The 23243-nt window shown below is 43.5% G+C and overlaps 2 protein-coding genes across 2 annotated transcripts in view; one reads left to right on the top strand and one right to left on the bottom strand.

The window, feature by feature from the left end:
* rassf4a (Ras association domain family member 4a) overlaps positions 1-23243 on the top strand; it is a 79576-nt gene that overhangs the window by 16343 nt on the left and 39990 nt on the right. The gene's annotated exons all lie outside the window — the stretch shown is intronic.
* On the bottom strand, positions 8726-12070 carry cxcl-c13b (CXC chemokine 13b). Its single transcript, XM_020481383.2, has 4 exons — positions 11880-12070; positions 11489-11618; positions 11044-11127; positions 8726-9808 (listed from the first exon to the last, which is right to left on the bottom strand). The coding sequence occupies exons 1-4, from the start codon at positions 11941-11943 to the stop codon at positions 9751-9753; spliced, it is 336 nt and encodes a 111-aa protein (XP_020336972.1). The 5' UTR covers positions 11944-12070; the 3' UTR covers positions 8726-9750.

Here is a 23243-nt window from a genome sequence, read left to right as displayed (position 1 = left end):
AAACCTAGCTAGATAGCCAATGAGCTGGGCTTTACGGGAGTATCCGGAAACCGTGTATCTGTTGCAAAATGTAGCTGCTAACCTTTTGCGACAGCATGTCTTTTCCTTTTGGACAAAAATTATAAGTAAAAAGAGTATAAAGAGTTATGAAGTTACGAAAACGCGGTCGGCATTTGCCATATTATAAGTTCAACATTTGCAAAACAACCAGTTATCTACCAAGAGAATTGTCTTCGATCATAATCACAGTCGTGTATATTCCCCCCCAAGCAGACACATCGACAGACCTGAAAGAACAGGAAACCATATATCCTGAGGCTGCATTTAAATTTGGGGTGGCAGGGTAGACTAGTGGTTGGACTAGTAACTGAAAGGTTGCAAGTTCAAATCCCCGAGCTGACAAGGTACAAATCTGTCATTCTGCCCCTGAACAGGCAGTTAACCCACTGTTCCTAGGCAGTCATAGGAAATAAGAATATGTTCTTAACTGACTTGCCTAGTTAAATAAAGGTAAAATAAATGTATTGTAGCTGGAGAATTTAACAAGGCTAATCTGAAAACAAGGCTCCCCAAATTCTATCAGCATATCGATTGTGCTACCAGGGCTGGCAAAACCCTAGTTCACTGTTATTCTAACTTCCGCAACGCATATAAGGCCCTCCCTTTGGGAAAGCTAACCACGACTCCATTTTGTTGATCCCTGTCTATAGACAGAACCTAAAACAGGAAGCACCCGCGCTCAGGTCTGTTCAACGCTGCTCTGACCAATCGGATTCCACGCTTCGATCACGTGGACTGGGATATGTTCCGCATTGTGGTGAACAACAACATTGATGAATACGCTGATTCGGTGAGTGAGTTTATTACCAAGTGCATCGGTGATGTTTTACCCACAGCGTCTATTAAAACATTCCCCAACCAGAAACCGTGGATTGATGCCAGCATTCGCGTAAAACTGAAAGTGCGAACCACTGCTTTTAATCAGGGCAAGGTGACCGGAAACATAACTGAATACAAACAGTGTAGCCATTCCCTCCGCAAGGCAATCAAACAAGCTAGCGTCAGTATAGAGACAAAGTGGAGTCGCAATTCAATGTCTCAAACACAAGAGGTATGTGGCAGGGGCTACAGTCAATCACGGACTACAAAAGAAAAACCAGTCCCCTCGCAGACCACGATTCCTTGCTCCCAGACAGACTAAACTACTTTTTTGCTCGCTTTGAGGACAATACAGTGCCACTGACACGGCCCGCTACCAAAACCTGTGGGTTCTCCTTCACTGTAGCCAACGTGAGTAAAACATTTAAACGTGTTAACCCTCGCAAGGCTGCAGGCCCAGACGGCATCCCCGGCCGCATCCTCAGAGCATGCGCAGACCAGCTGGCTGGTGTGTTTACAGACATATTCAATCAATCCTTATCCCAGTCTGCTGTTCCCACATGCTTCAAGAGGTCCACCATTGTTCCTGTTCCCAAGAAAGCGAAGGTAACTGAGCTAAATGACTACCGCCCTGTGGCACTCACTTCCGTCATCATGAAGTGCTTTGAGAGACTAGTCAAGGACCATATCACATCCACCCTACCTGACACACTAGACCCACTCCAAATTGCTTACCGCCCCAATAGGTCCACAGACGATGCAATCGCCATCACACTGCACACTGCCCTAACCCATCTGGACAAGAGGAATACCTATGTAAGAATGCTGTTCATCGACTACAGCTCAGCATTTAACACCATAGTACCCTCCAAACTCGTCATTAAGCTCGAGACCCTGGGTCTCGACCCCGCCCTGTGGAACTGGGTCCTCAACTTCCTGATGTGCCACCTGTGCCACCCCCAGGTGGTGAGGGTAGGTAACAACATCTCCACCCGCTGATTCTCAACACAGGGGCCCCACAAGGGTGTGTTCTCAGCCCTCTCCTGTACTCCCTGTTCACCCACGACTGCGTGGCCATGCACGCCTCCAACTCAATCATCAAGTTTTCAGACGACACTACAGTGGTAGGCTTGATTACCAACAATGACGAGACGGACTACAGGGAGGAGATGAAGGCCCTCGGAGTGTGGTGTCAGGAAAATAACCTCACACTCAATGTCAACAAAACAAAGGAGATGATCGTGGACTTCAGGAAACAGCAGAGGGAGCAGCCTCCTATCCACATCGACGGGACAGTAGTGGAGAAGGTGGAAAGTTTTAAGTTCCTCGGCGTGCACATCACGGACAAACTGAAATGGTCCACCCACACAGACAGCATGGTGAAGAAGGCGCAGCAGCGCCTCTTCAAACTCAGGAGGCTGAAGATATTCGGCTTGTCACCAAAACAACTCACAAACCTTTACAGATGCACAATCGAGAGCATCCTGTCGGGCTGTATCACCGCCTGGTACGGCAACTGCTCCGCCCATAACCGTAAGGCTCTCCAGAGGGTAGTGAGGTCTGCACAACGCATTGCTACTACCTGCCCTCTAGGACACCTACACCACCCAATATCACAGGAAGGCCAAAAAGATCATCAAGGACAACAACCACCCGAGCCACTGCCTGTTCACCCCGCTATCCTCCAATATCCACAGTAAAACAAGTCCTATATCGACATAACCTGAAAGGCCACTCGGCAAGGAAGAAGCCACTGCTCCAGAACCGGCAAAACCGTGAAGCACGGGGGTGGCAGCATCATGTTGTGTGGGTGCTTTTCTGCAGGACGGACTGGTGCACTTCACAAAATAGATGGCAGCATGAAGAGGAAAAGTATGTGGATATATTGAAGCAACATCTCAAGACATCAGTCAGGAAGTTAAAGCTTGGTCGCAAATGGGTCTTCCAAATGGACAATGACCCCAAGCATACTTCCAAAGTTGTGGTAAAATGGCTTAAAGACAACAAGGTCTAGGTAATGGAGTGGGCATCACAAAGCCCTGACCTCAAAACAATGGAACATGTGTCGGCAGAACTGAAAAAGCGTGTGCGAGGAAGGAGGCCTACAAACCTGTCTCGGTTTCACCAGCTCTGTCAGGAGGAATGGGCCAAAATTCACCCAACTTATTGTGGAAGGCTACTCGAAACATTTGACACAAGTTAAACAATTTAAAGGCAATGCTACCAAATACTAATTAATACTAACTAAAGAAATAAAACCTGAAATAAGTCATTATTTTGTCACGGGTGCCGTAAGAAGAGGACCAAGGTGCAGCATCGTGAGTGTACATATTCCTTTTTATTAGAACGTCGCCAACAAAACCATAAACAATACAAACCGACTGTGAAGCTTAACTTTGTTAGAGGCATCATAGCCCTGTTAACTACCCACACTGAAAGGAGGGGAAAAGGGCTACATAAGTATGATTCCCAATCAGAGACAACGATAGACAGCTGTCCCTGATTGAGAACTATACCCGGCCAAAACATAGAAATAAAGAAACAGAAAACAAAACATAGAATGCCCACCCCACATCACACCCTGACCTAACCAAATAGAGAAATTAAACGGCTTTCTAAGGTCAGGGCGTGACAGTTCCCCCCCCTCCCCCCCCCCCCCCAAAGGTGCGGACTCCGGCCGCAAAACCTGAACCTATAGGGGAGGGTCCTGGTGGGCATCTGTCCGCGGTGGTGGCTCTGGTGCGGGACGTAGACCCCACTCCACCTCTGGCTCACCCCACTTTGGTGGCACCTCTGGTGTGGGGACCCTCGCCACCGACCCCGGACTGGGGACCCTCGCGGCGGGCCCCGGACTGGGCAAACCCGTTGCGGGCCCCGGACTGGTCACCCTCATTTCACATTCTTAAAATGAAGTGGTGATCCTAACTGATCTAAGACAGAGAATTTTTACTTAAATTAAATTAAATGTCAGGAATTGTGGAAAAACTGGGTTTAAATGTACTTGGCTAAGGTGTATGTAATCTTCCGACTTCAACTGTAGGTCCTGGATGGCAGGAAGCTTGGCCCCAGTGATGTACTGGGAAGTTCACACTACCCTCTGTAGTGCCCTATGGTCAGATGCCAAGCAGTTGCCATACCAGGCGGTGATGCAGCCGGCCAGGATGCTCTCGATAGTGCAGCTGTAAAATTTCTTGAGGATCTGGGGACCCATGCCAAATCTTTTCAGTCTCCTGAGGGGGAAAATGTGTTGTCGTGCCCTCTTCACGACTGCCTTGGTGTGTTTGGACTATAATAGTTTGTTGGTAATGTGGACACCAAGAAACTTAACTCTCATCCCGCTCCTGTCGATGTTAATGGGGGTCTGTTCGGTCCGCCTTTTCCTGTTGTCCACAATCAGCTCCTTTGTCTTGCTCACATTGAGGGAGAGGTTGTTGTCCTGGCACCACACTGCCAGGTCTCTGACTTCCTCCCTATAGACTGTCTCATCGCTGTCGTTAATCAGGGCTACCACTGTTGTGTCATCAGCAAACTTAATGATGGTGTTGGAGTCGTGTTTGGCCAATCGGTCGTGGGTGAACAGAGAGTACAGAAGGGGACTAAGCATGCACCCCTGAGGGGCCTCAGTGGCAAAACATTTATAAAATCAAAACCTTAGCTTGACTTGGAAGAGTTCCAGTGATGGATAGCCATAGCCAGCTAGCTAAGATAGCATCTCTCTCTGTTTGAGCTGGGTGTTTGAGTTGGCTGTATTTGCTAGCTAAGTAACTGAAAGTGAAAATAATACTAAATATTAGCATGCTCACTCTCTCTGCATTCCAAACACGCAAAAGACACACCCTCTCCCCTCAGTCCTGAAATTAAGTGGACACTTCTGATGACGTATGATGAGTTGAGACTTGCAGGGCAAGGGGCGAGAGAATAATGTGTTCATTTTAAATGGACTGCCCTTGCCCGGAAATTCGTCACTCGTTCGTCATACGGTTATGTTTTCAGTCATCATGAAACCACCAGGAGGTGTTGTGTGTGCTTTATATGCACTACGGTCAATTATGATTGCATTTTATATCTTGGGTAGAAGACAACGCATCCGCAGACATTGAATACTAGCCATCCGACGATATCAGGTCAATTGAAAATTACAATGTGATGTCAGGGAAAGTTATATGGCTAACCAAACAAAAATTGAATTACTTGTAAGATATGTGTTTGATGTAGGGTTGCACATTTTGGGGAATATTCAGAGACCTTTCTGTGGCAATTAAAGGGAATATGGGAATTAACAGAAATATATGCAAATTAATATTATTACCATTTAAATATAGATTTGTAGAGTTTTTTGAGTTGGATGAATTTACCATATTGTATGGAGACAGACACATAAACATTTTACCTTATCATAAGTAGACATAATTGTACATTATTAAATCCTTCCAATATACATTTTTTTTAAACAATTTAGTTATGAATTGAACTTGAATTAAATGAGTTGACTCTTCACATGGGATGATTTCACTGAACAACTAAATAAAGGGAATATTGAATGATCCCTAATGATCCTTCGCATCTCCCAGTCCCTACTGCTGAAAAACATCCCCACAGCAGAATGCTGCCACCACCATGCTTCACCATAGGCATGGTGCCAGGTTTCCTCCAGATGGGATGCTTGACATTCAGGCCAAAGAGTTCAATCTTGGTTTGATCAGACCAGAGAATCTTGTTTATCTTGGTCTGACAGTCTTTAGGTGCCTTTTGGCAAACTCCAAGCGGGCTGTCATGTTCCTTTTACTGAGGAGTGGCTTCCGTCTCTCGGCCACTCTACCATAAAGTCCTGATTGGTGGAGTGCTGCAGAGATGGTTGTCCTTCTGGAAGGGTCTCCCACAGAGGAACGCTTGAGCTCTGTCAGAGTGACCATCGGGTTCTTGGTCACCTCCCTGACCAAGGCCCTTCTCCCCCGATTGCTCAGATTGGCCGGGCGGTCGGGTCTAGGAAGCATCTTGGTGGTTCCAAACTTCTTCCATTTAAGAATGATGGAGACCACTGTGTTCTTGGGGACCGTCAATGCTGCACATTTTTTTGCACCCTTCCCCAGATCTGTGCCTCAACACAATCCTGTCTCGGAGCTCTACGAACAATTCCTTCAACCTCATGGCTTGGTTTTTGCTCTGACATGCACTGTCAACTGTGGGACCTTATATAGATAGACGTGTGTGCCTTTCCAAATCATGTCCAGTCAATTAAACTTATCACAGGTGGACTCCAATCAAGTTGTAGAAACATCTCAAGGATGATCAATGGAAACAGGATGCACCTGAGCTCCATTTCGAGTCTCATAGCAAAGGGTCTGAATACTTTTGTAAATAAGGTATTTCAGTTTTTATTTTGTATACATTTCCAAAAATGGCTAACAACCTGTTTTCACTTTGTAGATTGATGACAAAAATACATATTTAATTGATTTTTGAATGAGGCTGTAACAAAACAAAATTGGGAAAAGGGGAAGGGGTCTGAATACTTTCTGAATGCAGTGATAAAACAAACAAAAAACGGGTTTAAGTGAAAGGTCTACCTGGAGTCTTCAAGTGGCTACATACCTCTCCAAAGTATGCACAATTCCTAAGTAATTTCAATGTACTTTTATGACTCAAAGAAGAGTCTTCAACTATAAGGTACTTTTTTGTGCTCTCCTAACTTTGCCGTTGAGGAACTACAGCAAGTTCAGTTGTAGTTGTTTTGTTTGGAACACAGTCCTGCATCCCTGCTATCACACTTACTATTGCGATTTGGATTGCGCAAACAACAATCTGAGTCAGATGGGTATCATTTCAAAGCTTGTTCTGTGGCCAACATGACTAGTTAAATGATCAAAGACGGTCCTACACTGTTAGGCTTTCACAAGGCAATTCAGAGAAGCAGATCGTAATTTTGGTGTGCGTAGAAGGGGGTCATGAGTGCATTCAGAGGCAAGGTCCACAGCAAATTTTATTCACAATACAACAAACAGGCTCATTCTGTTCAGGACACCCCAGGGTATAACGCCATGTCATCTTGTAACTGTACATCAAACATAGTGATGATAAACATTAACAATCACATGAGTTTTATGACATGGAAATGTGAAGTGCACATTTGGACTCACAAGTGTTTGGCCTGCTTGTATGACATCAAAGCAGTATTTATTATAATCCTCTATCTCATTTTTCAAAATACATTGAGTCCTCATAATTGACAGCATTTCCCTCACTCAGACAACCAGTTTGTTTGGCAATAGTTGCCCATTTAGCAGGAGGGATGGGGGCAACTTCTTGTCGCATGCAGTGCTCAAGTTCAGAACGCCTCTCAGTTAATACTCATACAGAGCTGTGATGCAGAGACTCTGACCTCATGTATAGCATGACACTGTACAGCCACCGCGTTCCATATTTAGGCACTTAGGTCTAAATCAGTCATTTTGAACTTGTGTACGTACGGGTACGAGTGTAAAGGGCTACCTTATAGATGTATTAGACACCAGACCAGGTCTCAGGGATGGCTAATTCAATCTCCACTGAGTTAAGTAAACCTGCTTTTAGTTTGTTTTGCACCTTGCTTGTGTAATGGTCTCCAGGCTCTCTAAAGTTGGAGGAATTGGTGCCTCTAGAGCAATTCAAAAGGCTGATTTGAGGACCTTTTTCCTGAAAAATGTTTGTTTTCTATAATTGTGTTTTTCTTTTCGTGTATTGATGTGAATAGTTATGTGAACAGTGATGTGTGTAGTAAACACACCAATACACATCAAATGTACACAAGGTTCACCTGTGGAAGAGAGCTAGGTCTCAGCATGACTCCCTGTCGAAATAAAGGCTCAATAAAAAATGTCTCCTGTGTTTTTCCATAACTCAGCCAGTGTAACTTTATCTGTTCTGCCTTGATTTTATGTTAACTCTTTCAGAGACGGATAGAAACACTAAAACACCTGCTGTCATGTGCCATGGTGTGGATGTGACCAACTGGGTTTGAACCAAGGTCTTCAGCACCTCACAAAAAGTCAAGTTTGGGCATTAGCTTGGGGAGATAACAAAAGTCTTCAGGTCTAATCACACATGCGCGTGACAGTCACTTATTCAGGACAATAAAACCAGAATCATTTATAGAAGATGTTTGGTTCTGGATATGTGTTGTAAAATATTTAGCATTAGTAATGATATTTGATGTGTAATATTAACTTTCCTGCTGTAGCTGATATGAGATTCTAGTTGATTAACAAAAGAAGTTGGTTCCTTCATGGAAACAGTCTATTACATAATTCTTCATTGTATCCAGACTCAGGATATGACCCAGATGCCGACACAGGAGGCAGATGGTTCAGTTCTCAGATAATTTATTATAACACGAGGAGCAGGCAAAGGACAGGCAGAGGTTTGTAACCAGACCAGAGTCCGACAGGTACTGGACAGCAGACAGGGTCAGGGCAGGCAGCAATTCATAAACCAGTTCAGAATCAGGCAGGTACAGAATGGCAGGCAGGCTCAGGGCAGGCAGAAAGTTTTGAACCGGAAAAGTTTTAAAAAATAAAAAATTGAGCGCAGGGAAAACCAGGAAACACGCTGGGACGACCTGACAATAGAAGACGAACTGGCAAAAGACAAACAGAAAACGCAGGTGTAAATACACAGTGGAAAATGGGAGACACCTGGTGGGGGGTGGAGACAAGCTCTAGACAGGTGAAACATATCAGGGTGTGACACAGTGAGAGAAAGAGAGGGGGGTTGGAGAAAGAGGGAGTTTTTGGAGAGTGAGAGAGAGGGAATGATAATAACAGAATGTTATAATGGCTGTAGAAAACAAGAACATATTGAACAACAGTCAGTCACTGCATCAGTTTTAATATTTATTACAAAACACCTTGAAAAAGTATTACAAATAGCAACATAGATACCAACAGTGTTTACGATAAACAGTTAGAAACGACAATGTCTGTAACCGAACATAATGATACATTAATGATATCCATTCAACACAACACATTTGTATGTGGTGTCTGTAGAACCTCTGTTGTCCATAGTTTCTCTGGTGTCTGAATGAACAAGAATCGGGGCTCACGGTCGGTATGTACTTGCAAAAAAAGTCTAAATAGAAAGTTACATACAACCCCCCCCCCAAAAAAAGTATTGTCTGAATCTAAGTATTGTTTTTGACCAAGCGTGCATGCGCTAAATCTACCTCTCCTGCACCTTCAATAAAATCCCTCATTACTGCCACGCACAGGTCGGCTGATCCAGCAACAGGAAAGGTAATTGATTGACAACATTGTATGAACGTCACAACAATCTGTTGTTTCACCCACGCTACACAGAATGCAATAATATTTCATGCAAGTCAATTATGTAGACCTTATAGGGTATGTTTGATGTACAGTACATCTTTCCCCAGGCCTTTATAGCCTATCGTCTAGTTAGTCCATAACGGCAGTAATGGTGATAGTTGCTCAGCGAAACTCCATTTCTTTGGTAAGTACGTATTTTGTCATTATTAAGCTTGAAAAGCTGGTGAATGGCAAGTTGAATGGCTACTTCCTAGGTAGGCTTAAAGGACAATCGCCATATTCAACATCTCATGTAAACCCAGATTCTAGTTCGGTGTCTGTAGTGCTTCTGGTGTCAGTAGTTTTTCTGGTGTCTGTAGTTGTCATCTGGTGTCTATAATTGGTAGTACCTCTGGTACCGGTGCCTCTGGTGTCGGTAGTGCCTCTAGTGTATTGGTCTGGTCTAGTCTAGGGTTACAGTGTAAACTAGCTAGAACACTACAGTACTGGTCAGGAGAATGGCAGGGATTGGTGTTGCCCTTCTTTTGCTTTCTTTAGATTGTCCCCTGAGTTTCCTCTGTTTCTGTCCTCATTTCCCCTGCACTCTCCTCCTTCTCAGACACCTCTTCTTATCCAATCCGCTGGTTCTGAGAGAGAGAGAGAGAGAGAGAGAAAATACGTTTAGTACAGCTGTTGGAGGTAGAGAGAGAAACTAGCTGAACGGCTCTTTGTATCACAACATGTTGACAGGATTTTATGATCTTATGAACTAACGACTCAATTTTATCAAACCCACATGTCAGTATTTACTCTGCAGCATACTGTATACATGCATATTTTCATCTAGAGTCAACTAAAATCGCAAACCAGCCTTGCGTTCAACAACCTTTGCTACATTGTGTTGCCAAATTTGTTAGACATTCTAGATTGTCTTTCGGAAGTATGCCATATAACTACTCACTTACAGTACAGTAAAGTACTGAAAAGAATAGTAAAAAAATGCTGAAGTGAACCCAGCTAGCACATAACGTTCTGAAAACCATATGTTTCTTAGGTGTTGGTGAGACTGAGCGCGTCGTTGCCTGTGGTTATTTTCCATACAAACTTCCCACACCTTTCTGGGAATGGTGCAGGATACTTGGCTTGGCTTTGTAACATTCTCAGCACATTATTTTCTTGGTATTTCATTACTTTAACAGAACAAAAAGTTCAAACATGGTTACATTTACAATTTTGGATAATGTTCTAGGATCTCCAACTGGTTTGACAAAGGGAATGTTCTCAAATAGTTCAGAGAATGTTAAGAGACTACGTGCTTCTCAATTTTTTGTGGGAATTTCAGTAGTTCAGCATGATATTTTCTGCAGGGTTTCCTCACTGTTCTATTTAAAGTCATGTTCTCAGAACATTAAGAAAACTTTCCGTAAAAAAACACAAGAAAGCATTAGTAGCGTTCAAAGAATGTTATTTAAAAACATATCCATTCCATTCTCAGCGTCAACAAAACTCTGTCAAGTGTTAGTAAAAGTCTTATTGAAACATTCAATAAAAATGTTGAGTTATTGAAAATCCTTCAAATAACCTATCATTTCTGTTCTCAGAATGTTAATAAAAACCTCTCAGGAAAACAGCCAGGGAAACATAGTAAAACGTTCTCAGAACCTTCCTGCAACCTTAAAATGTAAGTTACCAGAACAGGTAACATTTTGTTCCGTTCTCAGAACGTTTCAGTTTTACCGGTCAGGAAACGTACTGTATGGCTTTTGTTCCCAGAAACAATGGGAAACCAAAAGCTTACGTTCCCACAACTTCCAAGGAACAAAATGTGCTAACTGGGAAGTAAAGTGAAGTAAATCAAGTACTGGATGTTAATGTCTCTTACTTCTTCCAGCAGCGCAGTAGCTTTTTTCCCAGTTGTCCCATTGGATTCACACACACAGGCTCACTGGTCTTCTTCATTACCACTCTACAACACAGAGAGAGAGACACAGTTAACACACACACAAACACAGGGACACAGATAATCATTACACACACACTGTCATGACACAACACGAGGAGGAAACACATGGTTTATCACACACATACACTCATACCCACTGGGCACAGACATCAATTCAACATCTATTCCACGTTGGTTCAAGGTAATTTTATTGAAATGCCGTGGAAACAATGTTGATTCAACCAGTGTGTGCCTAGTGGGTAGTTACTTTAAATAGCTTTGATGTTAATAACCTTTTACGATACTATAGCTTGTCTGTGTGCGTGCACATGTCTGTATGTCTGGGTGTGGGCCGTTGTGTGTGCATGTGTGGTCTGATACTTACATGATTTGGTCAGTGTTGCAGGTGAGGCCTTTGAGTGTGACTTTGAGGTCAGACAGTGGTCCGCTGACAGTTATCTTTGTGTCATAACACTCACACCTCCCTGGAACAAACTGCCCCTCACCTTTACCCACTGTAGAGACGGGCACGGAAACAGCAAATGGTGATTCAGGTGAAATTCCTCATGTCATCATGTCACACACAGTTTAACTCTCATTACACCACGTGGGAAAATAATATTCCAGAAAAACAGATTAGAGTTTGAGTGCACAGATCTCTAGTTACTATTCAGCCCACAGAGTACAGACTGACAGACTGACTCACAATCGTAATGTTGCTTATACAAACTTTAACCCAACCTGTGTGCGCGTGTGCGTGTGTGTAAGGTTATTACCTGTAAGCAGTAGGCAGTAAAGTGACAGACTCGCCAGCAGGTAGAAAGACGAGACAGAGTTCATATTTAAACTGAGAACTGAAGTGAACAGTAGAGCTGCATGAGCCTCTGTTATGTATCCACACACTCCGCCCCCTAAAGCCCATATCTGCGGTTTCCAAGCATTCACACGCTTACTGGAATTTCCCTTTCTCCCTTTCAGCGAAAGTAAATATGAGTATGTATAAGCTGAAAGATGAATCCTAAGTGTTGTTGTCCAATGGTTAACTCCAATGAGGGGAGGGGTGGTAGGGTTAGGGGAAATATTGAAGGAAAATATATATACAAGCAAAAAAGAAACAAATCCAAATATATTTTAGATTCTTCAAAGTAGCCACCCTTTGCCTTGATGACAGCATTGCACACACTTGGCATTCTCTCAACCAGCTTCACCTGGAATGCTTTTCCAACAGACTTGAAGGAATTCCCACAAATGTTGAGCACTTGTTGGCTGCTTTTCCTCCACTCTGTGGTCCAACTCATCCCAAACCATCTCATTTGGGTTGAGGATGTGTGTTTGTATTTACCCAAGTTCTTTCTCAACCCCCGGGATGACCCACCAGCTGATTTATTTTGCCTGATGCAGGACTCTAGTGCGATAGGAGAGAGACCGACTGAAACATTCAAACCTCCATTAATTTACAAGATGATAGTCTAATAGCTCGGCTAGGTGTGAAAAATCCCCCAATTTGTGCCACAGTTTAGACTACGGATAGATGCTGCAGTCAATCAGAGTTCAGTCATATTGTGGAGTGTAGCCTAATGGCCAAAAAAGGGCGAACTTGCAATATATTCGATGCTTAACTACTCTAAAGTTTTACATCAACCCCTACAATTATATAAATGTATTATAATCCACATAATAATTCAAACAAAATTGGCTGTAGCGAAAGGAGAGACTGCATGCTAAATGTAACGGATGTGAAACGGCTAGCTTAGTTAGCGGTGGTGCGCGCTAAATAGCATTTCAATCGGTGAAGTCACTTGCTCTGAGACCTTGAAGTAGTAGTTCCCCTTGCTCTGCAAGGGCCGCGGCTTTTATGGAGCGATGGGTAATGATGCTTCAAGGGGTGACTGTTGTTGATGTGTGCAGAGGGTTCCTGGTTCGCGCCCGGGTATGGTCGAGGGGACGGTCTAAAGTTATACTGTTACATAAAGACAATCAGAATATGTCTTGAACCCTGCATTATAACTTTGAACGAAAGCCAGGAATGAGTGAGTCACTCAGCCCTATGCTATTCCTGCTTCTGTGGCCTATTTGACTGTTTGTTTAATAATATCCTACTGATTCTATGATCACCAAGCCTCATGCCACCGTAAAATGTTGGACAAAGCAATTTTGCAAATCCAGCTGTTTTTAAACTTTCCTATGCTGTACTAAAGGCTTTATCATTTTTATTCATTAGAACAGACTTTCTGGTATTACTTCTACTTTTGTAGTATTGTTTATACGGTTCCAAACTAGCAGATCAATTATATTGTAATCTAACAGCACCTGTTGGTCATGAAACAGTATCTATCGTGGATTTGTCAATGAATTTACATGGGGCCTAATTCACATTATATGCTAAAAATAATTTTCCACTAGACTAATAAATAATGAAAATGTTCCTTTCGATTATTTAATTAGCCTATATCATGTTATTTCAAGTTATCCCTTTGGAGCACATGCAAAAGTGATTTGTAGTTGTTGAAAAGGAGTGACAAAATGTATTACAATTGAATTTAAATTAACTGAATGATGAGGATGAAGAAAAACAGATGTTTGCAAGGCATGCTACTTCTCCCATCTCTTTGCATAGCCCACCACATGCACTGTTGTCTAACCACATCTTGATGGATCCATAACAAATTACTATGGGAATAAATATCACTGAATGACAGAAATATTTGAAATAAAGTAGGCTAATGCAATTGAAGGCAATTGTTGCTTACTGAAAACACCCAAAGTCATCCAATTGTTGTAATAGGATTTGAAGCAATAGACTACCCACGTTTGGTTAACGATTTCAGCACCGTTTTCGCTCTGCTTTGAGACCAGCAATGTTGACTGGTCTTCATAAATCAATCTGATTTTATATTCACTGAATCTCTGTTTGGGTGTTGGTTAGCCTACAATTAGGATATGGAAATGGTAGGATAATTTTGCTCTTCACTCGCAGTCGATTAGGTCAACTCCCGACCGGTCACGTTGTACAGTGCAAATATTTTCCTGACGGAAACCCTTGGGCCTACATAGGCTACTGTAAAATGCATTTTTGTTTTCCTTGGAATAGAAACACCATAATATTAATCATTTTAATTAAGCTACATTTCTAACAGTGTAAACAGCACAACAAATACAATAATAATTTACAAACAAATTATAATCAATCCCATATAGTCTGTTATAAACAAAAAAAAAGGTTTTAGTCTCAAGTACAGCCAATATTAAAAACAGTCAAATGCATTTGTGAATTCAATCACTTTAGCCGACATATTTAGGTTTATTCATTGTTTAATTATTCAAGGTCCCTTTGTTATTTAGTTTTATAACTAAAATGCTTGACTGTATTTAAAGACATGGATTACTTGTATGCTGTGTGATGACATGCACAAATGAATGACTGATTGATATACTGTATATTGAAGTAAGCCTTTATGCTAATTAAGTAACTTATGTTAAAAAAGCTACAGCAAGCAGGACTATTAGGCCTACAGCTCCATGTCATTTCAATAACTTAGCTTCTCAACGATGCATGTGTCTGTGCCTGTGTCTCTTCACAGTCCCCACTGTTCCATAAAGTGTATTTTTTTAATCAGTTTCTTTTATCAAATTTCACTGCTTGCACGAGTTACTTGATGTGGAATAGAGTTTCATGTAGTCATGGCTCTATGTAGTACTGTGCACCTCCCAGAGTCTGTTCTGGACTTGGGGACTGTGAAGAGACCTCTGGTGGCATGTCTTGTGGGGCATGCATGGGTATCCGAGCTGTGTGCCAGTAGTTCAAAGAGACAGCTCGGTGCATTCAACATGTCAATACCTCTCACAAATAAAAGTAGTGGTGAAGTCAATCTCTTCTCAACTTTGAGCCAGGAGAGATTGACACGCATATTATTAATGTTAGCTCTCTGTGTACATCCAAGGGCCAGCCGTGTTGCCTTGTTCTGAGCCAATTGCAATTTCCCTAAGTCCCTCTTTGTGGCACCTGACCACACGACTGAACAGTAGTCCGGGTGCAACAAAACTGGCCTGTAAGACCTGCCTTGTTGATAGCGCTGTTAAGAAGGCAGAGCAGACTTCTCCCCATCTTAGCTAATGTTGTATTCATATGTTTTGACCATGACAGTTTACAATCCAGGGTTACTCCAAGCAGTTTAGTCACCTCAACTTGTTCAATCTCCACATTATTCATTGCAATATTTAGTTTTGGGACAATATTTATTAGTGAATGATTTGTCCCAAATACAGTGCTTTTAGTTTTTTAAATATTTAGGACTAACTTATTCCTTGCCATCCATTCTGAAACGGACTGCAGCCCTTTGTTAAGTGTTGCAATCATTTTAGTTGCAGTAGTAGCTGACGTGTATAGTGTTGAGTCATCCGCATACATAGACATCCTGGCTTTACTGAATGTCCTTCACAATAAGCATGCTGAAAGTCTTTTGTCAATTTGTTTACTGTATTGTATCTGGTCAAACACAATTTTTTCCAAAAGTTTACTAAGGATTGGCTGATTGGTCAACTATTTGAGCCAGTAAAGAGGGCTTTACTACCGGAATGACTTTTGCTTCCCTCCAGGCCTGAGGACACACACTTTCTAGTAGGCTTAATTTGAAGATATGGCAAATAAGAGTGGCAAAATCATCCGCTATTATCCAAATAAATTTTGCATCCAAGTTGTCAGACCCTGGTGGCTTGTCATTATCAACAATTTTTTTCACCTCTTCCACACTCACTTTACAGAATTCAAAATTGCAATGCTTGTCTTTCATAATTTGGTCAGATATACTTGGATGTGTAGTTTCAGTGTTTGTTGCTGGCATGTCATACCTACATTTGCCAATCTAGCAAATGAAAAAAAGAATTCAAGTAGTTGGCAATATCAGTGAGTTTTGTGATGAATGAGCCATCTTATTCAATGAATGGTGGAGCTGAGTTTGCCTGTCATTCTTTGTCATTTATCTTTGTTTCAATGTGTAGTTTCTTATTTTTATTCAGTTTAGTAAAATGATATCTCGATTTCTCAATTTGCAGAAATGTCTTCTGAAACATGTGAATGTTCATGTGCCTTCATAACAAACGTGTATGCCATCTGTAAGTACAAATACAATTGTTAATTTAAGAGCCTAGTTGGTATATCTCACTGATCATCCCTAAAGCCAACACCTCATTTGGCCGCCTTTCGTTCCAGTTCTCTGCTGCCTGTGACTGGAACGAATTGCAAAATCGCTGAAGTTGGAGACTTATCTCCCTCACCAACTTCAAACATCTGCTATCTGAGCAGCTAACCGATCGCTGCAGCTGTACATAGTCTATCGGTAAATAGCCCACCCATTTTTACCTACCTCATCCCCATACTGTTTTTATTTATTTACTTTTCTGCTCTTTTGCACACCAATATCTCTACCTGTACATGACCATCTGATCATTTATCACTCCAGTGTTAATCTGCAAAATTGTAATCATTCGCCTACCTCATGCCTTTTGCACACAATGTATATAGAATCTCTTTTTTTTCTTTTTCCTACTGTGTTATTGACTTGTTAATTGTTTACTCCATGTGTAACTCTGTGTTGTCTGTTCACACTGCTATGCTTTATCTTGGCCAGGTCGCAGTTGCAAATGAGAACTTGTTCTCAACTAGCCTACCTGGTTAAATAAAGGTTAAATAAAAATAAAATAAAAAAAGCCACGGAAAAAGTCAGCAACCTTCCCGCTAGCCATGATTTTCTGAGATAATGGATGGGCTGGACAAGCCTAGAGATGAGTTTGGATTGGTCTGCCATGTAGCACTCTTCTGTCTATAACATGAGCTGGTCAGTACGTGTAGGTCATCCTTTCTAATGCAGCTTTTTTGAAAGATATCACATAGTTCAACTGCAAAACTGTTGCTCTCCACTTTCTGGAGGACCGAGTTTGGAATTCAGTGGAATGCGAAATGGAATTAGAGTATGATAATTAAGGAGATGGAGAAAAATCTGGCGTTTGATTGGAAATGTGCAGAGGGAGTCAAAAAGAGAACACACAGAAGGCTCTGGATTACATCTTCAAACTAAGGGCAACCATAGCATCCGTGACAGAAGTAGAAGCGTCCATCCATGTAAGATAGTCTAGCTAGCTACATTTTCAGATATTACACATTTCTAATTTTGTCAAAGTTATTTTCACTTCAAGTTAAGCTAGCTATATGTCAAAGACTCCACTGTGCAAGTAAACATTTCACTACACCTTCTGTATCCTGTGCATGTGACAAATAAACTTTGGTCCAGTGTATGTGTTTTTATCAGAGACAGTAATGTGAAGAACCTGCACCAAAGTCAAATTAGGATATAATGTTAGGCCAACAAGACAGTGTCCAAGTTCTAAAATTCTCCGGGAGAATGCCCTGCTTTTATTTCACCACACTCACAACCATAAGATATTTTCTGTAATTGGCTAGCCATTAACTTATAAATAATGATTTTGTTGTGAGGTGGAATATACACAGCTGTGACTATAACAGAAGAAAATTCTATTGGGAGGTAATACATTTGATTGTGAGGTATTCTAGGTCAGGTGAACAAAAGGACTGGAGTTTCTGTATGTTATCACAATCACACCATGAGTAGTTAATCATGAAACATACACCCCCACCTTTCTTCTTTATTCCTGTCTGCACAATGTACTGAGAACCCAGCTGGCTGTATGGACGAAGACCGTATATCCTGAGAGTGCCATGTTTCCAGTCCCTGGTGTCTCTCTGGAAGGAGATTATCGCCCTGAGCTCGTCTACTTTATTATCCAGAGACTGAACATTAGCGAGTAATATACTCAAAAGCGGTGGATGGTGTGCGAGCCTCCTGAGTCGGACTAAAGGTCCACTCCAAATACCTCTTCTCCGCCGGCTGTGTTTTGGATCAGCCTCTGGAATCAGTTCGGGAAAGTCATATTCCTGGTCGTAATGCTGGTGGGCTACCACCGCTCTGATATCTAAAATTATTTCCGGCTGTATGTAATAACACAACAAAATTCCTGGGCTAATAATGTAAGAAAAAACACACAAAAATACTGCAAAGTTGCTTAGGAGCTAGAAGCAATAGCTGCCCTCTCTGTCGGTGCCATCCCGCTTGAAGGGATATCATCTGTAGGCAGCAAGAGTGTGCAGCTCTCAACTGGTTTTGGCATGGAGCAGCTCACAGAAGAATGACACCAGTAGCCTGTAGGGTAGGAAAGACATTTACATGTATGATATTTACCAGTAACAAAGGCAACAATGGGTATGCAAACCAGGTATTGACATTTTTTTGTCCGAACTATTGGTTAGGCTATTTCTGATGTGCAATTGTCATCATGCACTGTTTGCATCAGGGGCATAGACAGGGATGGGCCTGGGTGGAAAGGGGCCCACCCACTGGGGAGACTGACCCTGACAGGCCCACCCAATCAGATTGATGTGGTTTAAGCATTGTTGTGGACTTTTACCATTAAAGGTGTGATTTTGAGAGTGAAAATGTGAAAAATCTATAGGAAAACTCATTTAAAAAACATAGAAAAACCTAGAATTTTTCACACATGGTGCCATTCCTTCGCTGGAGGGGCCGTTTCGGAACTTTTTTGGCTAAATTTGAGTATACCCACTTCTCCAGGCACCACTACATGCTGATGGAAAGACAGCAGCCACATACAGCATGATGTTAAAGGATAAGCAGTCCATGAACTCGGACATAATAAGACAGTATGTCCCAATCTAAATAATATTTTATCTACTTTGCAGATATGAAACAGACAATCATAATATCAGTCAAAACTATAAAATTCCCAGTTTATTATGCTACAAAACCAACTTCATAGATTAAAAAATAGATTATTTTTGACTCAACATTGTTGGTTTGGCTACATATGGACCGTTGGTGGAATTCCCGCAAGAGAGTAATGGTTAATGTGGTTAGATGTTAGTTATTTCACTAAACAACCTGTATTTGACATTGTGTTGTTATTTCGCTGAACACTTTCAGTGGCTAAACACAGCTAGAGATGCAGGTGTCATTTGATTATCTAGCAAGAACTTGAATGACTATTATTCAGTTAGCATTTCTCTTGCGTTCGCAGATTAACTCTGGCTATCTACTCCGATTTCAGAGCACTCTCGGCTGAGTGTGCCGGAGTGCAGAGCGACTGATGAATTTATGAAATAAATAAATAAACAGTAAACAGACACAAAAAGTAATAGCTAGTCAAGAATGCTCTAGATAACATGTAAACAGTCTAACCAGCTCTGATACGGCGAGTAAAACGGTCAGAGTGAGGTGTTCTCTTATTTGTGTTTGGAAGAAGTTAGCTAGCAAGCTAGCCAACTTTAGCCAGTTAGCTTGGGTGCTTGGTTTGGACAAGCATGCACTGGCAGGCAAGCTGCAGAAGGACGAGGAGGCTACAATTCCACATCGTGTATCAGTGCAATTTTGATGGCCAACTAGACCAAAAAGTTTGAGAGGGTTTATCTAATGTGCCTTCGTTAGATTTTTTTAGCTCATCTTACTCTGGCTAGCATTAGTTGTTTATGTGCATAGCTGAGTGAGAGAGAACCTACCTTTTCCTGGTTGTTTGAACAATCAAACTGTAAAGTTCCCAAATGTAAGAGGATTCCCATGGCGTTTACATGTTTGAAATCCATTTAGGTGTATTTTGTGGCTTTTGGCGAATGCGTTGTAATGCTCTAAAGTTGCGCTTGCAACTGCCAGTCCAGTTAAAATTGAATGATGGCAGGCCCGTGTGGCAAATTGCTTGTTTGTATAAAGGTGTCAGTGGTGTATAGGTGAGGACGGAGTCAAGCTCAGGAAACAGAACTGAGTAAAAATAACGTACTTTACCAGGGGGAAAAAACAGTACAAAATATCCACGTAGGGAAATACAAACCCTAACACACAAGACTAACACAAAACAGGAACAATCACGCACAACACATAATGATAACCAGAGGCTCAACACCCTCAACACCCATACCACCGGTCAACCCGCGCGTTGACACCGGCCGCGGGGATGACCCGGAGGACGAGGCGCAGGGCGATCTGCGTGGAGACGATGAAATTCCTGTAGTAAGGATGGGCCCAGTATGTCCTCTACCGGCACCCAGCATCTCTCCTCCGGACCGTACCCCTCCCACTCCACGAGGTACTGAAGGCCTCTCACCTGACGCCTTGAGTCCAGGATGGATCACACAGTATACGCCGGGGCCCCCTCGATGTCCAGAGGAGGCGGAGGAACCTCCTACACCTCAGACTGCTGGAGTGGCCCAGCCACCACCGGCCTGAGGAGAGACGCATGGAGCGAGGGGTTAATACGATAATCAGGGGGAGCTGTAACCTAATAACATACCTCGTTCATACCTCGTCTCCTCAGGACTTTAAATGGCCGGACAAACCGCGGACCCAGCTTCCGGCAGGGCAGGCGAAGGGGCAGGTTTCGGGTCGAGAGCCAGACCCGGTCTCCCGGTGCATACACCAGATCCTCACTGCGGTGGCGGTCGGCGCTCGCCTTCTGTCTCCTGATGGCCCGTTGCAGACATACATGGGCAACGTCCCAGGTCTCCTCCGAGCTCCGAAAAGTCATCCACCGCAGGTGCCTCGATCTGGCTCTGATGCCACGTTGCCAGTACCGACTGATAACCTAGTACACACTGAAATGGAGACAGGTTAGTGGAGGAGTGGCGGAGAGAGTTTTGGGCCATCTCTGCCCAGGGGATGAAAGTCGACCACTCCCCCGGCCGGTCCTGGCAATAAGACCGCAGAAACCTACCCACATCCGGGTTAACTCTCTCCACCTGCCCATTACTTTCGGGGTGAAACCCTGAGGTCAGGCTGACCGAGACCCCCAGACGTTCCATGAACGCCCTCCAGACCCTTGATGTGAACTGGGAACCCCGATCAGACACTATATCCTCAGGCACCCCGTAGTGCCGGAAGACGTGTGTAAAAAGGGCCTCCGCAGTCTGTAGGGCCATAGGGAGACCGGGCAAAGGAATAAGACGTCAGGACTTAGAAAACCGATCCACAACAACCAGAATCGTGGTGTTCCCTTGTGATGGAGGAAGATCCATCACGAAATCCACCGATAGGTGGGACCACGGCCGTTGTGGAACGGGTAGGGGTTGTAATTTCCCCCGAGGTAGGAGTGTAGGTGCCTTGCACTGGGTGCACACCGAGCAGGGGGAAACATACACCCTCACGGCCTTAGCTAAAGTAGGCCACCAGTACTTCCCACTAAGACAGCGCACTGTCTGCCCGATGCCAGGATGACCAGAGGAAGGTGACGTATGAGCCCAACAAATCAATCGATCACAAACATCAGACGGAACGTACCTACGTCCAACTGGGCACTGGGTGAGAGTGGGCTCCGCACGTAGCGCCCGCTCAATGTCCATGTCAACCTCCCATACCACCGGTGCCACCAGGCAAGAAGCCGGAAGTATGGGAGTAGGATCCGTGGACCGCTCCTCTGTGTCATACATCCGAGAGAGTGCGTCTGCCTTAGCGTTCTGAGAACCTGGTCTGTATGATAGAGTGAACACAAACGGGTGAAAAACATGGCCCACCTTGCCTGGCGAGGATTCATTCTCCTCGCCGCCTGGATGTACTCCAGATTGCGGTGGTCAGTCAAAATGAGAAAAGGGTGTTGAGCCCCCTCAAGCCAATGCCTCCACGCTTTCAGAGCCCCGACAACAGCCAACCGCTCCCGGTCCCCCACGTCATAGTTTTGCTCCGCCAGGCTGAGCTTCTTCGAAAAGAACGCACAGGGGCGGAGTTTTGGTGGCGTACCCGAGCGCTGAGATAGCACAGCTCCTATCCCAGCCTCGGATACGTCCACCTCAACTATGAACGCTAAGGAGAGATCAGGATGAGCCAACACAGGAGCCGAGGTGAACAGAGCCTTCAGTTGACAAAAAGCTCTGTTCGCCCCAGCTGACCACTGCAGTCGCACCGGTCCCCCCTTCAGCAGTGAGGTAATGGGAGCCTCTACCTGACCGAAGCCCCGGATAAACCTCTGGTAGTAGTTGGCAAATCCTAAGAACCGCTGCACCTCATTTACCATGGTTGGAGTCAGGCCAATTACGCACAGCTGAAATGCGGTCATTCTCCATCTCTACCCCTGACTCTGACAGGCGGTACCCTATTAAGGAGACGGACTGTTGGAAGAACAGACATTTCTCAGCCTTAACGTACATGTCCTGCTCCAACAGGGGACCAAGCACCTTGCACACCAGAGACACATGCTCGGCGCATGTAGCGGAGTATATTAGAATGTTGTCTATATACACCACTATATAGAAGCACAGGAAACAGAACTGAGTGAAAATAACGTACTTTACTCAACAACAAAAAATAAACAGTACAAAGTATCCACGTAGGGAAATACAAACCCTAACACACAAGACTAACACATAACAGGAACAATCACGCACAACACATAATGGGAACCAGAGGGTTAAATAGGGAAATAATAATAACTAAATGGGAACCAGGTGTGTACACTCAAGACATAACAAATGGAAAACAGAAACATGGATCGGTGGCAGCTAGCAAGCCGGTGACAACAAGCACAGAACACTGCCCGAACAAGGAGAGGCACCAACTTCGGCGGAAGTCGTGACTAAAGGCCTACTGTAGTTCTGATTGGCTATAGTGCACCGGTCTGTGTAGACTCCGGTCTCGGACAAGACAGATGTTTTTATTCAGTTTTATTTCCTGCAGTGTCTATTAATTGTCCAAATGCACGGTCGCTTTCCCACTCTGTATTTTTCTTTTTTGTGAAGAAGAGGGATGGAGGTCTGCGCCCGTGCATTGATTATCGAGGTCTAAATCAAATCACGGTGAGGTACAGTTACCCTGCTACCTCTTATTGCCACGGCAATTGAGTCAATGCACGGGGCGCACTTCTTCACTAAACTGGATCTCAGGACTGCGTACAACCTGGTGCGTATCTGAGAGGGAGATGAGTGGAAGACGGCATTTAGTACCACCTCAGGGCATTACGAGTATCTAGTCATGCCGTACGGGTTGATGAATGCTCCATCAGTCTTCCAATCCTTTGAAGACGAGATTTTCAGGGACCTGCACGGGCAGGGTGTAGTGGTGTATATTGATGACATT

This window comes from Oncorhynchus kisutch, linkage group LG4 (genome assembly GCF_002021735.2).
Source record: "Oncorhynchus kisutch isolate 150728-3 linkage group LG4, Okis_V2, whole genome shotgun sequence".
NCBI classification, from domain to species: Eukaryota; Metazoa; Chordata; class Actinopteri; order Salmoniformes; family Salmonidae; genus Oncorhynchus; species Oncorhynchus kisutch.
This window is presented reverse-complemented; position numbering and strand designations above follow the sequence as displayed.

Excerpts from the sequence above, each read along its gene's own strand:
- cxcl-c13b (XM_020481383.2), bottom strand. The coding sequence starts at position 11,943 with ATGAACTCTGTCTCGTCTTTCTACCTGCTGGCGAGTCTGTCACTTTAC. Across the intron at positions 11,619-11,879 it reads TTACTGCCTACTGCTTACAG|TGGGTAAAGGTGAGGGGCAG; the intron begins GTAATAACCTTA and ends CCGTCTCTACAG. Across the intron at positions 9,809-11,043 it reads CTACTGCGCTGCTGGAAGAA|AACCAGCGGATTGGATAAGA; the intron begins GTAAGAGACATT and ends TCTCTCTCTCAG.